General features: G+C 51.4%; 2 protein-coding genes across 2 annotated transcripts; one reads left to right on the forward strand and one right to left on the reverse strand.

Moving 5' to 3' along the window:
- Positions 1–8,779: 8,779 nt before the first annotated feature.
- MFIFM68171_02567 (Ferric oxidoreductase domain-containing protein) lies at positions 8,780–10,962 on the reverse strand (the record flags this gene model as incomplete). Its single annotated transcript, XM_071057989.1, has 3 exons — positions 8,780–10,204; positions 10,283–10,370; positions 10,433–10,962. The coding sequence occupies 3 exons, from the start codon at positions 10,960–10,962 to the stop codon at positions 8,780–8,782; spliced, it is 2,043 nt and encodes a 680-aa protein (XP_070914090.1).
- Positions 10,963–16,232: 5,270 nt separating this feature from the next.
- On the forward strand, positions 16,233–16,556 carry MFIFM68171_02568 (uncharacterized protein; the record flags this gene model as incomplete). Its single annotated transcript, XM_071057990.1, has 1 exon — positions 16,233–16,556. The coding sequence occupies one exon, from the start codon at positions 16,233–16,235 to the stop codon at positions 16,554–16,556; it is 324 nt and encodes a 107-aa protein (XP_070914091.1).
- Positions 16,557–17,269: the final 713 nt, after the last annotated feature.

Genomic DNA, 17,269 nt, shown 5'->3' on the forward strand with positions numbered 1-17,269 from the left:
CCTGCTCAACCTCATTGCAGGCGTTAACACCACGGCTATCATCATGCGTGCTCTGTTTTACCACACTCTCCAGAACCCTCTCGTTTTCAGCAAACTCCAATCCGAAATCCGCTCAAACTATCTCGACGCCGTAGTCCGCGAAACGTTACGTTGCCACCCCGCCGTCTCAATGATAATAGAACTGGATCGTTCCTTCCGGGGGCATTACCCTCCTTGACGGCTCCATCTTGCCCGCAAGGACCCTTGTAGGCATGAACCCGTAACATTGTCGGCCGCAATAAATCCATCTTTAACCCCGACGCAGACAACTTTAATCCAGACAGGTAGCTCCAGAAATTGAACGAGTTAGACATACAATATGGCTAAAGGGTAAAGCTGTGGAATACAGCACGCTTGACGTTCGGTGAAGGGTTAAACATCTGTCTAGAGAGGAATTTGAGTCTGATGGAGGTGTGGAAGGTGGTGCCGACGTTACTTGCGACGTTCGATATCGCGTTAGAGGACCAGGAGGAGGAGTAGTGGACTTGCTCGACGTGGGTTTATAGGAATAGGGGGGTTTTTTGTCGGCTGAGGCCCAGGGGAAGTCAAAGGTAGTGAGCGGGTTGTACGAGGTATTAAGTCAACGTACCCACCTGCCGGACACCCCACTTACCGGACAGTCTGTAAGACTCACACCAAAAACCACACCCCATCTATTACCTTCTTTTTACCTGGACTAATATACAAGAAACTACTGAACTACCACTATTACTACTGAGTTGGGGAAAACAGTCCCCAGAGGGCAGGATCCCTCTGATTAGAGGGACACAGCTGCTAGGATAGTGCCTTGGGGGCTGGAACTTGCCGTAGGCCTATCTTGTCTATCTTGTCTATCTTGTCTATCTGGCATTTAGCTGTCTTTACCCTCCCTCTTGTTTTTGGTGGGTATATAAGTGTAAAGGGCTAGCAGCAATGTGTTGCAATTGGTGCTTCCTCTGCTACGAGAATCCTTGAGTGAGGAAGAAGAGGAAAGAAGAGAAGAGAAAGATGCGAGGACGATGTCCTTCCTTTATCGGAGGAAGCGACGTAGTCCGGACGCGTGCTATGTACAAACTGGGAATGGCCTCATCCAGAGAGCTCACACATGGCCGAGGGTTGCCGAGGTCTATATCAGGCTCAGCCCATCACAGTCTCTTCGCTCCGTAAGGCCAACGAAGTACTAAGCAAGTGCTGGAGAGCTAAAAGAACGTGTATATAGCTTGGAGGATCACTTACTGTATATAGGATGCACAGGATCTACTGGCCTAGAAGGCTGTAGGTAGAGAGGTAGTTGAAGAAATATAGCCGGGTAGTAGTAGTGGGGATAGAGCTTGTACGAAGATACGGTGTTGTGGTGTGTGTGGTAAGCCTGGCCACAATGCCCGGATCTGCTAAGAGGCTATAAAATCGTTTGATTCAGCTGTTTCTAATGTAATTGTAGTTGGTTGATGCTGCTGTTATTGTATTTTAGAGGGTTATTGTAGTAGGGTGGTGGGGACTGTAAATCTTGCTTGTCTATACATCTCGCTTATCAATTACGTTATTTGAACTATTCTTTAATTACGAGTATAGTAGCTCTATTAATTTAGGCTAAATCTATCTATCAAATTCTTTTGGTCTTTAAGACTAGATTCCTATATAGGAACCGCTATACCCAAGACTTCCTAACTGCTGAAGGCTTTGTATCTATTACGTAGCGGAGGCTAGCACTGCTCTGCAGTGTCTGGGTCCATATCCCGTTAGAGATGACGGCCTAGAGGTCACTGCTTACGCCTATAAAGACCCTTCAGATTTGTCCTCAGAGGACCTTCACTCAATCAACTATCATTATATCTTACTTTGTCATAGATCATGTCAATGTTTATAAAGTACCTATCTCAGCGTTAAGGCTGACGCCCTTGAGGTCACCAGTTACACGACTACGACGAAAACCCTGTAACAGTATCGAGACCCAGGATACGGCCTATAAACTCCTGTAACTGCATGTAGGTCGGGGGGAGGTCTAGAGCCTCCTGAGTTAAGGCCTATTCAGTCAATCTAGCCTCCTGTAATTCAGATAGGATTTAGTGGGCTTCGAATGCCTCTGCTCTAGATTGTTGACCTCGAGTTCGACTATATAAAGTTGAGAGTGGTATTCTGAAGTAGGTCTAGATCTTACGGAAAGACCAGCCTTTTTCAAGACAAGTAAAGGCCTCCTGAATATCTTGCTTACAATAGAACATTGTAGATAACTAATAAAGAAGTAGTTAAAATATAGGGTAATTTGGGCTAGAATTGACTGCGTTGTGGTAAGTTGAAGTAAGTGGGTGAAAATAGCGGTGTAAAGTTAAGACTGTTCCGAATGTGGGATGTTCCAAAAGTGGGTACGTTGACTTAATACTTAACCGAGGTAACACGGTTTTCAAGCTAGTGAGTTCTTTTGGTGTTTCTTTTTGGTGTTGGGGAGCCGGGGGTTGGATCAGGAGGAAGTTGAATTTTTCGGGTCAGCAGACTCAAGCCTCTAGAAGCATCAACAAGCGTTTATTAGTCGAAGCCTATGCCCCGATTCCTAGCATGCCAGGGGAATTGCGATGCGGCCGTACGGCGTTCCTCGTCCGCTCGTTCAAAGTTGTCAAGAAATCATCGTATGTTGATGTAGTGTCGGTACCTGAGGTAATTAGTCGCCAGTGAAAATACGCCAACCTATGTCTGGTCAACCCTAGGAAAGTAGGGGGTTGTCGCTGCGAGGGCGCGTCAGCATTGCGTCGGCCTGCATTCCATATTGACTCGGTTACTTCTCATGTGTTGGGCGCTGTGACAGGCTCACAACCTTTGGCGCAGTTGTGGGCAGCCACCTTAGTTAGCTCTTTGCAACAACACCAAAATTTCCCACTTTGTTGCCTTCTTTGCGTTGTTGTTGATATCTCGCCATTTAACAAGGAATATATGGCTTGACAATTGAGGTCGTTGGCACATGACTCTATCATGGTGTAGGGGACGCAGTCAGTTTCCACCGCACAGGGCTGGCCTGGTACACAGCATCCGAACCCCAACCAGTTTAGCTGTATGATGGTGGTGCATGAGACGCTAACAGTGCAGTACAACGGCGCACCTAGGACATGTATATGTCAGCAACGGCGAAGTATATTAGGAGGAAGGGAATTGGCCCGGGCTTCCACTGATTAAAGCGCACGTTTGCGCGCCTTGCCTCCTTTCGAACTGGATTGCAGCATCATCTAGCGGGCTGGCGTTTTATGAGGCTCATTCCTAGCGGGTCGAGAAACGCATCCCCTACTGGATAGGATGGCGGTGGCGTGACGAGCGAAGGAGGGAGCATCACCGACGAGGCGAGGCGAGGCGCGGCGCGGCAACTACAACGGCACTGGCCAAGGCAATGAGTATCATGAAGGAATCCATTGCCGGAATTGCTAGTTCATGCTGCCAAAGGTATTGGTAGAGGGCGTGCTAAAGGCCGAGGGAGAGAAGAAGACAAAGTGGCGGATTTTCTAGGGAGGTTCAGGGTATTGCTTAGTTAGTGTCTCGTGTTAGGCGGCGCTCATACCTGTACTCGTAGATAAGGCTCTGCGATGTTGCGAAGCCTCCCGGACCAAGGAAGCTTTGCGGCTTGGTTTTATTGTTTGTTGCCATTGCCGACGCAGCTAGGTTGGGCAGAATACGTCCAGCCTTTCGCAGCCATCCCCAGTCAATTTCAGCTGCACCATAGCGATAAGGACTATTTTTCTCCAGATGGAACCAATAACTATGCTCTTCCACCGAGGGTCAAACCTCCGATGGAACATTGCTGAAAGCCACAATAGTATTAACAGGTCGTTGGTGTGTCTGCTTCTTCCGTACCATTTTACTGGGGACAAGATCGCAACCAATAAGCACAGCCTTCACTATTATACGGCGCACATAATATGTGACTTCAGCCGTAGCTGTGGTATGTGCTTCTGGCCAGATTCTGCACTATACCTATGATCGATTATACCGCAAAATCATGCGACCCTTTGGTGCTCCAGCCACAGCCTCGCGGCCCTCGACATGCAGTTGTCAGGGTTTGAATTGCCAACTTTGAGCCCCTGGGTGCAGGACTGTATCATTAAGAAGAGCCTACCAGTAAGTCACAACCGACCGCGGTCTGGGACCAGAAGGTCAAACAAAATCCTCCCACCTGGTCTTAAGCCGTCTTTCCAGTTTCTAATGGCTGTCTGTCGTGGGACAAGGCTGCATTCTTCTATATTTCGACAACCTCCGCATAATAATTATATGTCCCCGTCTGCCATGTCGAAAGGTAAACCCACGCACAAAGGGCATTCGCGCTCTATAGAAGAGGAACCGCCAGCTGGTGCTGGCGGTTCCTGGTATAGATTCTTAATGTTGGATGTCGGTGACAGGGACTATTGAGCACGTTTGAGCCCAAAAGCCACAAAAAATGAGGGAGGAAAGAAACCCCCCCCCCCCCCCCCCCCAAAAAAAAAAAAAAAACCAAAAAAAAAAAAAAAAAAAACCGCAAACCCACGCACGTACATTGACCTGCCCTGGTTGGAGAGCTGACGAGATGGTCCTGACTCACAGGGCGTAACAGTCCCTCAAAAGAACAGTGCAAACAGAGACGCAATGAACAGTAGCACCAAGATACCTAGTTTTGGCTGCTAATTTCAGACGCAGTGACGCGTCACAACAGAACAAAAGTATATAAAAATCCACCATTACTACATTGAAAAACGGGAAGAAAAATATAGGATTGATAGTTACCTTGTATAGACCAGATTCTACTAGTTATTTCAATTCTTTTGAAATATCAATTATTTTCGTTTTTTTTTTTATAGCGTATATTTCAGAACGTAGTAAATAGCATCACAAGCCCTAGCAGGTAAAGTACTGTACATTGGCCTGATCCTGTCATCCAAGGCGCTAAAAATCTGGGGTCCAGAGGTCACTTTTTCGCTGTGACGCGTCACAGCGAATTCCTCTAGAGCAGGCCCAAAACTGACGTAGTACGGCTACCTCAGAACACTGAGATTCCCATTTTGACGGCCAAATGCCAACTGCGGCGCAAGTGGAATGAGAGCGCGCGGGGAATGCGCGTGTGGGGAATGCGCATTGTGGAACGCGCAATGCGACCAGCTAATCAGACAGGGAAGCGCTTTGTGGAATGTTTCGAAGTGACAAGCAACCGGAACACAGAATCCAAGCCACGCTAACCGGTGCCTTCGGGCCTGCGAGTGGCCAGGCAAGTTCCGGGGGGCAGTTGTGGGCGGGAAGTTCCGTGCTCGTAGCTGCATATGGCAAGCTCCGTTGCCAAAGGAATGCCTTTCATATATGGACTACGCGAGTCCCATCGGTGTTGCCCGATCATTTCTAGCCGTCCAAATTCACGCTCCCATCTCATCGCCGAGGCGAAATGCCTTGGTAAGCATACCAAACCTTCATCACGAGTAAGGTCTACCAACAATGCCCCAGTTGTTTGTCCTGTCCTGTCGCTGAACAAGTTGCAGACCATAAATCGACCAACATCCATTTCGACTCATGCCGCTTGAAGACACCTGCCACGAAGTTCGGGACGCGGTTGTCATCGAGCAAGTAGCAAGGACTGACAGGGAACTAGGGTCAGAGTCCATGTTGGCCGTTAGTCGTGCAAGACGCCATGTCTAGCTGTTCAAGTTAACTGACCTTCTCCAGTACTTAGACCCTGCATCTTCAGGGGTGTTCGGCAGCCTCAAAATTGCCAACACCCAATGATTGGACGATAACGGGACCGCCGCCTTGCCTGCCCCTCGTGAGCACACAGGAGAATCACCAAGCGCACGGGCCATCACGGGAAAGCTTGCCGGCATGGAAGGGCTTGAGATTGGCCAGTGGGAGCGAATGGCACGCTTTTGCACTCGGTGCATTCCCCCCGCACCAGGAGTCAGCGCATTGCCCAGTTTGATGGGGCCGAAAGTGCAAATGGCACGCCAATGCAACCCCCGACTACTCGCAGCTCTTTCACGCAGGACTTTATTTTCGATCCGTGTCGTCCGCATTCTTCCACAGAGATGTGGATTCCTCCAATTGCCATTCGCGTGAGGCACGAGCTTTAAACTTCCGGGAAGACCTTTGCAATGGAGATCGTGCAGGAGCAAGTGGCGGTCAATGGGCGCCAGACCACTGCGCTCCTTCAAAATCCTCGAAACTCTCGAAACTCGTCTTCGGGTCAGCGCTGGGCTTGCCCACTCCATAAGGCAGATCCTGACAAATTTGGTGCTTGTGCGAAAGGGTGGATTGAGGTTCGCCGAGTAAAGTATGATCGCGTACACCTTGCTAATTGGAATGACGTAGCTGCTAACTGAGCGGCCGGTCTATCGTAGGGAACACGTATACCGCAAACACCGTCATATCCACTGCGGCAGATGCCACAGACTATTTAACAAGCATCACGAACTCGACAAACATCAGCAAGAAGACGATCGCTGTGAGACTGTCGGTACCGCACCGTCCGTTTTGGTCTGTGGCATTAGCAGGCCGATCGAGGATCTACTGAGACGGCGACCCCAGCCAGGCTCTGACGAGGAATTAAAATGGTTCAATATGTGGCGCATCATTTTCCCTGGCCGTCCACCTCCATCCACGCCATGTGGGTAAGCCCCGACGTCTTACCCACTGTCTGTGAGGTGCTGACCCTGCAAGTTGTCGAAAAACCTCCAAACCAGCAGCCTGACATAACGGCGGCGGTGGAAGCATACGCATCACTTCTCCGCTCCTCTCTGCCATTTCTGGTCCGGAAAGGGATGGGTGACGCGCTTGTGCAATCTGCAAATTCCATGGTACGCGCAGGGTCCGCTGAAGTTCTTGCCACATCTGGCGAGGAGGCGCCTAACACCCAGATCGCAGTGGATGTGGTTATGGAGGGTTTCAATGACAAGACAAGACGGTTCCTTCGGTCGTTAAGAGAATCCGGCCTTGTTGCGCCTCAACCCCACACTGGGGGCTATGGCGGCCGCTTTCTCGGACCACCAGAGCCCCCAAGAATTCCTGATAAGGACGCGTGGCTGGCAGCGGCTGATCGAGATGTGGGATTCGGGCCTCGCAGCATTGACACTGTGACATACGATTTGCCACAGGACCAGTTTTCTCCTGTTCCCCTTGAACAGCTGCCCACATATCAGGATATGGGCGCGCCCGGCGGGGACTTTGGAGCCATGTATCCTTTAACGACAGGCGATCCGGAGACATGGTTTGGCGAAGCTGCATTTGACACGCAACCCAGCATGTAACTCGGCCATTTTTGGATTCGGTAGAGTTATGAGGGACGCGGTGAGACCCAACTTGGGATCTTATCAGAGGGATGCCAGGAACGGAAGAACATAGACCCATCGTAGTAAAGGCCAAGGCGCAACAAATTAAATTAAATAGAAGATAACGGAGAGGCGAGTTTGGTTTATTGGTCCAAGAGTCAAGACTTAAAGCTCGATTTGGCTTGGTTTGACTTGATTTACCGGAACCAACCCAAAGGTTACATAAACGGACACAGACGCCGACGGAGCTCTCACTCCCCCCCACCTCCTAACAGTACTCAGGGTAAGACTTGGCATCACGTTTATCACATGAATACCACATGATGTATTACTATCTCGCACTTTCTAGTCTATTCAGACCGAATTAGTCATCGATGATAGTCTGGCCGTTTAGGAAGTTGGTGTACCTAATCTCAATCGTGCTTGCCTTGATGTTCTCCATTCCCCAGGGGGGAATGTCAAGTTCATCTATACACACTATCTTCTAGTTCTCGGCTATGCCGACGCCGCCGGCGATCTTTTGGCTCTGTGCGCGTGAATCGTCAAAGGGGGTTGTCGGGTGAAGCTCGGCGAACCGCAGCGCTTCAGTTTGAACCGGGCGTTGTCCAAAAAGTACAGTACAGGTAGTCTTGCTGGCGCAATGAAAATAATGCTAAATAGAGCTCATCAATTATACTGGCTTGAGGATTGATTTAGACATATGCTATCCTTTGAAGAGTGTTGGGCAGCCAGTGGCAGTGACGATATGACAACCGAGCCAGTCATGTATGGTCCTGCACGTGTTTTCCATGATCTTCCCAACTTCTACAGCGTTCACGAGGTGCCGCCGCCCTCTTCCGCACTGGCGTTACGTTATCAGTGGCCTTAACCGGTGCAGTCATGCAGCTGCTCGACATCACGCCCGGAGCGGTCCGGTGGTTATCGCGATAGGGAGCTTGTTGAGATTCATACGCGCCCATTTTTAAAGCGCCATGACACAAGCTATCAGCAACACGACAACATGGAGGAAACAATAGAGAGTTTGAGTTTGTCCTCTGGCTAAGGTACTAAAAGCTCTAATACATGCACGGCCTAACATTTGGGCTGCCGATGTAGGTGCATGGATCGCGATCGTACATAAGTTGGCTGATGCTCGCAGCCGGAAAATGGTGGGGTCATTGGAGTACATGTCTAATCTACCGTCCTAACCGGCGAGTCGTCGGGACTCAGGGCGTGTTACGGCACCCGGACCGCGGCCATCAGCAATGATCTGCCCTAATGGCAGCCATTAGGAATTAATTAACCGATGCGTTGGAATCCGTGTAGCTTTACCGAGAGTGAATTAGTGACGCTCGCAATTCTTTGTTAGTCATACCTCGAAAATAGGACATGTTCCAAGGATCAAAAACTGCAACAGGCAGCATGGCACGAGGTTTCCTACCTACAATACTTTGGTCGACGAGAAAGAAAGAAATAAAAAGATGCCAAAACATCATCTTAGGTTGCTTACTGGGCCGTCGTCTTCACCACGAATACGCATCCACCTCCAGTTCAAACACGGCTTTCGCTCGCCTTCCGGCCCTGGCGACGGCGGCCCTGACGTCGTCACAAAGCGACCCTGGCCCGGACACCACCACGCCAACCCTATTCCAGCCGGTAACGGCCTCCCCATCGACCAGCTCATCGACGTCAAACCGACGGCCCACCCTTACTTCGCTGTTCGCGAACCCGCTCAGGTCAATAGCTTCGGTTAGACACCGGGCCGACTCGGAAACACTCCACACCATCTTCACGTTCCAGTGCTGGTACGCCCAAGGCAGGACACTAGTAATACCGATACCCCCCGCAATGAGCAAGATACGGTCGCAGCGTAGGACAGGCCCCGTGTGGCCGTTAGAGTAGGGCCCGTCCAGGAGCGTAAGGAGGCTGCTATGTGCCCGTAGCCGCTTTGTGATACCGGTCGACTGTTTGATAAAGAACGTGATGCCGACATTGGAATGATCGTTGGACGGCTTCTTCGCGAGCGCCGTGCACTGCTGACTCTCCTCATCCTTGCCGATCCGGGGAGTGCCGCGATGCGGAAGAATCGGCGTCGGGATGGCAGAGAACGGGTGGTTCTCCCAGGGCCGCAGGGGGTCCAGCGTCGGGAAGCACACGTAGGCGTGCCGGCCGGGCGCCGAACCCCAGCGGATGCCGTGGATGTCGACACGGAAGTAACCGTGACCCAGGTCGGTTACCTGTGCCCTTCGGGCGCGGTTCTTCAACACGCGGCCCACTCGGAAGAGCCTGTCAAAAGACCACACGGCCATGGCAAAGTAAAGCCAGAGCTCGTACGCCCATGTGTCGGTGAGGGACATACCCATGCTGGCATACCACCCGAAGAGGTGGTACCAGCACCCGACAACGACAAAGACGCTTAGCACAATGTGACAGATTAGGAAGAGCTCGTACTGCGCCGCCCGCACGTACAACCCGCTGCCGATAGCGAGCATGACGGTAGCGAGGGTAGCCACGGCCCCCCAGATCCACCACTCTGTCTGGGCGTAGTGAGCGTAAACTCGCAGGCCAATTATGGAGTGAATGACAACGTATAGCATGAAAACTCGGGCGACCCAGCGGTGTAACAAGAGATAGGTTGAGTGAGACCAAGTAGTCAGCCAGAGCAGGACGTTGTTTCTCGACGCGAAGAGAAAGACGATGGGGAGGAGCATGAACGCCAATGTCCCGGTGCGGTACAGGACGTAGGCGGAAATTTCCTTCCACTGGCTGTCGAACCACGCGTTCGGCTGCCCGGACTGGTAGCCGACGGCGGCAAGGACCGCGCTGAGAACGCCGAAGACCGTGATGTAGATGCCTTGACCTACTGTCGGGGCGTTGCCGAGGAGGAACGGAAGCGGTTTGACATGATACCTGCCAATGAGACTCGGGTAGACAAGGTATGGTTTGATCTGATGCGCCGTGGTGGGAATTAGGGCCGCTCTCAACGAGACAAGTATCTTTCCAGCAAGGGACCGGTGGAGGCTCACCTTGTCCAAGAGGGCACTCGCAAACGGCATGTACCTGAGCCACGTCAAGACTATTGGGATCCCAACCGCCATGACAAAGATAATGATACTGAACGAACGCCCTAGTTCAGTAACTGGGGAAAGGGGGGGGAATAGGCGTCGGTCCCGTACCTGTAGGTCGATTCGACTACGTTCTCACGAACGACCATTCCAAGAACGTTCCACTGCCTCAAGTATGCGCTGGGTGAGACAATCGAGGTGACGTTCAGGATCGTGTCGGCGTCACCGAGGTGGTGCGTGGGCGGCCGGGGATCGATGTGGGTGAGGGCCACTGAGTAGGTCCATTTCGCGGCGACACTCCTGTTCCCGGTGACCCACTGCTCCCAAAAGGATTCTAACTTGGAAACGGCGACATTATATTCGGCGCACTTGGTGTTGATGCACCAGGCGACCGTGGTCAGAAACGGAGTACTGCTAGCGAAGCATTCAGGCGACGTCGCCGGACCGTGGCCGTGGCCGTGGCCGTGGCCGCCGCCCGTGTGGGTGCAGTCTAACGTGTAAGTCGTGAGTGATCGGAGACACGACTCAGCACAGAGCGGATCGTAAGGCATGTTGCCGTAACCGATGAGCAACTCGGCAGCGGCACGGCCTGCCGAAAGCCCGGTCAGCGCCAGCCAACCGGGAGCCGACGAGATCTTCATGGTCGCACAAGGCCCACTGGAGACACCAGCGTCCAGTTGCTAGTTGGGATCGGATTCACAGGTGCAGCGTTGGTTGGTTGTGTCGGGTGGATGCAGAAACCGGAAGTGGATCAAGTTCAAAGTTCCTCCCCCGGTGTTATGTATGCACAGCTCAAGACGCCCTCTTCTTGTTAGCCGCATGAGTTGATATGAGAAGGTTTCCAGCCCAGGCGCATCCGCAATTTTGGTATTCCGCAGGTACGTATTACACATTTCTGCGACTCGACAAGGCGGTATCAGAACCAGGAACTTTAACTCGATAACGTTCCCATTGGCTAGGGTCACACGGAGGAGATTGGCTGAGATGCCAAATGTGGGGGCTTCGAGGGGATTTGAGCAGGTTTTGTAGCAGCACCTGGGGCATATATTGTTGGTATTTCACGCAACCAGTGCATGCTTTACCTAGTTTGTCCGCCTCGCATATTGGCTGAATGAAGGCCCGTTGAAGAGCATGGAAGGGGGAAGCCAACTAGGGGCCCGATTAAGATTATACATTACGTTAGGCGAATTTTAAAAAGGTGCAGAAACACACATCTACACCCGTATACCCATCAAAACAAGGGGGAAGGCAAAGACAGCCAAATGCTAGACAGACGAGATAGACAAGACAGGCTAGCCGATACTACTACAAATTAGGTCCTTGTAATCTAAATAAGGTCAAACAACATGTATAGATAGAGCTGCCTCTGATCAGAGCGAGATTAATTTACATCCAAAGAAAGCTCGTCAATTAAGCCCGCAACAGGTGTAGAAAAGAGTGCTGAATTGATTGTCCTGTCTAGGGAGCAATGGCCCTACTTATGGTGCAAAAGAAAAATGGGTCTACAGCAAGTTCCAGCCCCTGGGCGCCATCCTAGCAACTGTGTGTAACGAGAGTCTCCAGACGAAGGTCAGGAGGACCCGCCGAATGATGCTGGATGATGTCACGATACAGGATAGATAAGAACCCCGTGAGGGAACTCTCTCACGCGGGGCACTTCTGATCCGCAAGGATCAGTCTCTGTGTAATTGATAGGAGGCTGTTCACCAAGATATCGCCCGCTGGTCTAGGTCTTTTCGGTACCAAGACATCGTGGTCCATCTCCCTCAACGTGTTCCCAGAACAACCCCTTTACACCACCATCCTACCCCTAACGAGCACTCTGCTCCTACGTTGCGCGTGCACTGCTCGTACCCAGGCACTCTGGTCCTACTACCCTTGGGTCCTTGACCCTCACAATATACGTCTCCGAACCCCAACTCCACCAATCTCGCAGCCAGGTACAGCACTACCTTGGCAATCTCAAACACCACAAAACCTCCGAGAGGCCACCTCACAGAAAAACCTTATCAAAGGCCGGATATCCAACCACCAAGGCAGTTCTCCGACACCTATACTAGCTTCTGTAGACCAACTAGCCAAAGGTACGATGGCTGTGATGTACGAAGTGGCCCTTTTACGTACAGAGGTCTCGGCACTACGAAAGGCCAATAAGGAGCTTAGTAAGCGACGGAGAGCTAAAAAGATACATATACGGCTTGGAAGGTCTCTTACCGTACAAGAAGCACAGGATCTACTGGATCAAAAGGCTGTAGGTGAGCAGGTAATCTATGAAAGACTCTAAAATAGTGGTAGTGCAGGGGGATTTGGTACGAAGATTCGGTGCTGTAGTCTGTGCAGCAAGCCTGGCCATAATATACGTACATGTCAGGAGGCTGGAGAATCGTCTGATTCATCTATTTCTAGTTCAGTTATTGTTATTTCCTAGTAGTTGTGTTATAATTTAAGATAGTTGTAGGTAGATAGTGGAAAGTGTACCGCTCGCTTATATATACCGCTTGCTTATAAGACACGTTATATCAGAGAGTACGAGTGCCCAATATATGACAGGAATGGGTTAGTGTCCAGGGGCGATTCCAGAATCCTAGGAACATATAACCCCTAGGATCCTGGTTGTCTGGTCCATCTAGGTTCCTACTACGTAACAACTATCTCCTTCTCTCCTCAACCTCTTCAGCATCTAGTTTCAGCTGTCGAGCTAGGTTATATTCTATTAAGCAATCTGAATCTAATAACTAGCCCAAACCTTCTTTAATAGCCTGAGGTTCCGGGGGACTTAACCCAGTAATACAAGGCTAAGGTCCCAGTGGGTTTGAATTTCTGTCCTTGGATAGGTTTTAGGCTTTAGTGGTATTGGGTACTGTATAATAAAGTGTTTTAGGGGGGATGGCGTAGTGAGGCTGTGCTATGTCTGAAAGTTTGTATGTATGCTGTATAGGCTATTAGTTCGAATCCGGCTTCTCTCAACTCTTTGTATGGGTCGAACGGTAAACTATTGGCTCTAACTTTCGGTGTCTGTTTATTATTCTGCACAAACAGAACGCGTGGAGAATTGGCGACACCGCAGATGCGGCCTGCCTGCTGTTACGGACTCAACTGTCGCTCATTCGTCCAGTACTCCTAGTACCTGACAAAGGTCATGCGCCACAGCCCGACTTGGATATTTAGGGTAAGTGGAGATCAACTAAGGCAGTTTGCGTTGAATTCATCTATGGTAAGTGGTAGGCACCGAGTGGGGACTGCGGGTTATTCTTCATCTCCATGGAAGAGACGAGTTTTGAGTGGCCACTGACAGAAGGTCTTACTTTCCACTTCAATAATTGCACCTTCGCTACTTCGCTTCTTGATTCCCATGATTCATAAACCAAGCCATCCATCGATCCGCGATTTCGGGAAATCCATCTTACCCCAGCTCCCGAGTCGTCGTCATCGCCATAGAGATCCAATCCGCTTGAAACGCATATCTTTGTCCTTGTCCATTCCAGAGGAACAAACCTAGCCATTTCCCAATCAAATACACCAAGAGATCTCTTTCCAGGATCCACTATTATATTCCCAGGCCCTAGATTGCATTGGTAGAAGACGAATATGGAACAATTACATCCGAGGGTAGTGCAATTCCGGAGGAAATTCTGAGGACTCATGTCTTCGATACTGTGACGAGGCGTGAGATAGAGATCCGACAGATTCCGTCCGTCGATACCGTGGATGCCCTTGCCTGTCCAAACTGCTAGCTCCGTGCAGATGCCCGCGATCCGCGAGACGAAGTACTCCTTCGTGTTCTCGTCCATCGAAGGCCAGGCCTCGGCAAGGGTCTCGCCAGGTATACGGCTCTGGATGAGGAAGTGGCGGTCCTTGCTCTGTACATGGTGGATGACGTTTGGGACGGCAAAGCTGAGCTGCCCAAGCGGACATTTGTTGTGGAGATAATTCAACGTGGCGTGCTCCCACGTCATATTCGGATCCGGGTATTTCTTGGCTTTGCGGATGGCATCACCAACCCTCCAAACCGCCGACACGTCGCCTGCATCATAAAGTTTCTGGATGTGGCTCTCCGCCGGCAATAGTCGACACGGAGGCAGAGGGCTCGGCGGCTCCGAAACGACGTAGTAAAACCCGTTCCCATCCTCCCAGAATGGGCCACCAGGCGGTGGCGAGGCTTGCCGGGTGAGGAGGATCCGGTCCCCAAAGAGTCAGGAGTTCTCGTCCATTTGTTGGAGCGACTGGTTGACAGGATAGTGGAGGTGCATTGTCCATCGCGTGCGCGGATTAGGCAAGGCGCAGACTAATCCGGTAGTTACAAGAGCTACGAGTGGCAATGTTTGATCTCTAGAGAATCATGTAGAGGCTCTTCGAGATCCTGTGAGAGGAGGGACGTGGCAGGCCTCAAGATGTGCATAGCCAGGTGCAGCGCAGTGAGTATTGTATGCACTGTGCCTTGTGTGAAGTCCAGCCACGGCCCACCCCTAAGCAGAGGAGAAACCAAGGAACCGGCCCCACGTACGGCGAGCTGCACATGGCCACAGTCTTTCTGGTTGCATACCTACGGCCTGACAAGTCCGCGTCAAACAGGCAGTGATGCAGGCCAATCCCCAAGCCCTGAAGCAACGCAAAGAGCGGTGGGAACACACGCAACCTACGTGCGCCGATGGGGTGAGCGACTGATAGGCCTAGCGCCACTGGACGAGTCAAACGTTGCAGGAAAGGGAATGATTGGGCTGTCAGTCAGATGAACAACGGTGCACGCGCGAGGTCACCAGAATGTAGGCCTAGATAAATCCCGCAGCAATTGAGCTATAACAGCAAGAGGAAAGAGGTACGGAAACGTTGGTTCAATAAGGTATGATCCGTAGATCCTCACAACCATCGATAACTCCGAGAACCATTACCTTACCTGATGCGAGCCATGTTTCCAACACTGCATTCCAACTGGGAATTCCAGGCAGCAAATGCAGATCCAGACTGGCGGTGTTCATACCCCAAAGTACCTGACCCAGCACCTTGTCAGTGCTCGTTCTGGAACGAAGTGCTATTCGGTGGGGAATACCTCAATCGAGTAGGCTGGACCAGCCATCTCTCCAGGTTCTTGCATGTTGCATCCTGCACTGAGCAGCGCCTGCACTCTCTTCATCGTTGTCCTCCGCACTTCGTACCGCCGTATCCGCCGGCACAGCCACTTCCGCCGCATTCTCGGCGCTTGGCCTTGTCCAGAACTGTTATGAAACGGCTACCCGAAAGGAAAGGAATATACTTGCTAGGTTGAACGCTTCGAACGTTGAAGCTGCGTATGTTGTTTTGAACTGGCCTTGTCCGTCTTGTTCGTCTTGACTGCCCGGCCGTAGGACGTCATTGCCCTCCCTTTGTTTTGACAGGTATGTTTGTGCAGATGTGTGTTTCCGCACCATTCCACTGGTTTGCTGCGCCACATACAAGAACTTTCAAGGGCATGATATACCGGAAACCATCGCCAGGAAAGCGATGGCAAGCCTCACTTTCAGCAGGAGTCGTGTTATTAGGCACTTCTGAGGAGCAGGCAAGCAAAATCTATTGGGCTAGGCGGTGGCCTAACTAGTTATTCGGCCCATCCGACTTTGTACACTCTGTACTACGCACCAACAGCCCATTTGTAAACACAAGATTCCCATTTCCAAGCTTGTTTTGCGCAGGACGCTCCCAATTCAAGATCGTGACCCCCTTCTCCCGCTCATCACGGCGCATCTCATACATGGCAACCATGGGCACAATAACCGGGGTTCCCACAAACATCTGAGAATATCTGTTCCTTCGCGGGTGGTGTTGGGAAATCCGGCCAGTCAATGTACTCAGGTGCTTCTGTATAGATAGCAATCTGTTTCCCTTCCCGCCTCGTTTTCACCCACTCGTTCAATACCGAGCGGTATTCCGAAACAGAATGGTCAAGCTTGACATCCGGATGCTGCACCCACTCCTCAAGCTCTTCGACGTCGGCTGGATTCTGTTGATCGTGAGGAATATCCCGGGAATGCGTGTCGCAGGTGATGATTTCGTAGAGGGTAAATACAACGCCTTTCACGTCATCTCGGTCCTTTCCGTACCCAATGCCACCGATCCGGCCACTATAGTTGAAGTCGAACAACATAAGAGCGTCCGTCTCGGGGTTGACAAGAAGATTCCGAGGGGCTACATCCTGGTGGGTGATGCCGTACTTGAGATTCAGGTCGTCGATCACGCGAGTCAGCTGCCGGAGCCACTCTAGCTTAAACGTGCGTGACTTGTTCTCGCCTATCGTGCCGCCGGGGATGTAAGGGAGGTAAAGCCGACAACACGACCATGCAGTTCGTCTAGCACAAGCCGGTCAAACGGTACAAGGTTTGGATGTTGGGGGAGGCGCATCCACAGGTTCATTTCGTGCCACAGCTTGTGGATGAACTGGAAGAGGAAGTAGTACTTGAAGACTGCTTTCGTGTCTGTCGCGTTGGCGCAAGGCGTATACGAAACCAGGTCGACATTCGGAGATAGCCGATCCAGCTCGAGCAGATCAGAGCGGACCGCAGTGTTGACACGGTCGGGTCGCAGAATCGCTTCTAGACAACAAGGCAATATCTCACCGAACAACCGAATACGTACCGTCCTACATACCAGCCTAATCCGTTCCAGGTCCCTGTCTGCCTCGCCGTCGCTTAAGCGAAGGGAAAGCTCGCCTATCATGCTGTAGGCGCTCAGACCAATCAGCGCTTCGGTATCGTGCATCGTAACTCGCGAGCTAGCAGTAGCACCGGCTATGTCATATTGGGCTTATCTCATTCCGCTACCTATTTCCTCGTCTCCGCTACGCAAGACCTCATACATCCCGCTCTACCGAACTCGCCCAAATCGGACCGTCTCGCAGTAGCCTCCGTCTGGCTCGGGCTTGATATTCATATCCCCTGCAGCCCAGGTCGCGGTGTATAACTCGCGGGCCAGGGAAAA

The sequence above is a fragment of the Madurella fahalii genome, assembly GCF_045866475.1.
Source record: "Madurella fahalii IFM 68171 DNA, scaffold_1, whole genome shotgun sequence".
NCBI classification, from domain to species: domain Eukaryota; kingdom Fungi; phylum Ascomycota; class Sordariomycetes; order Sordariales; genus Madurella; species Madurella fahalii.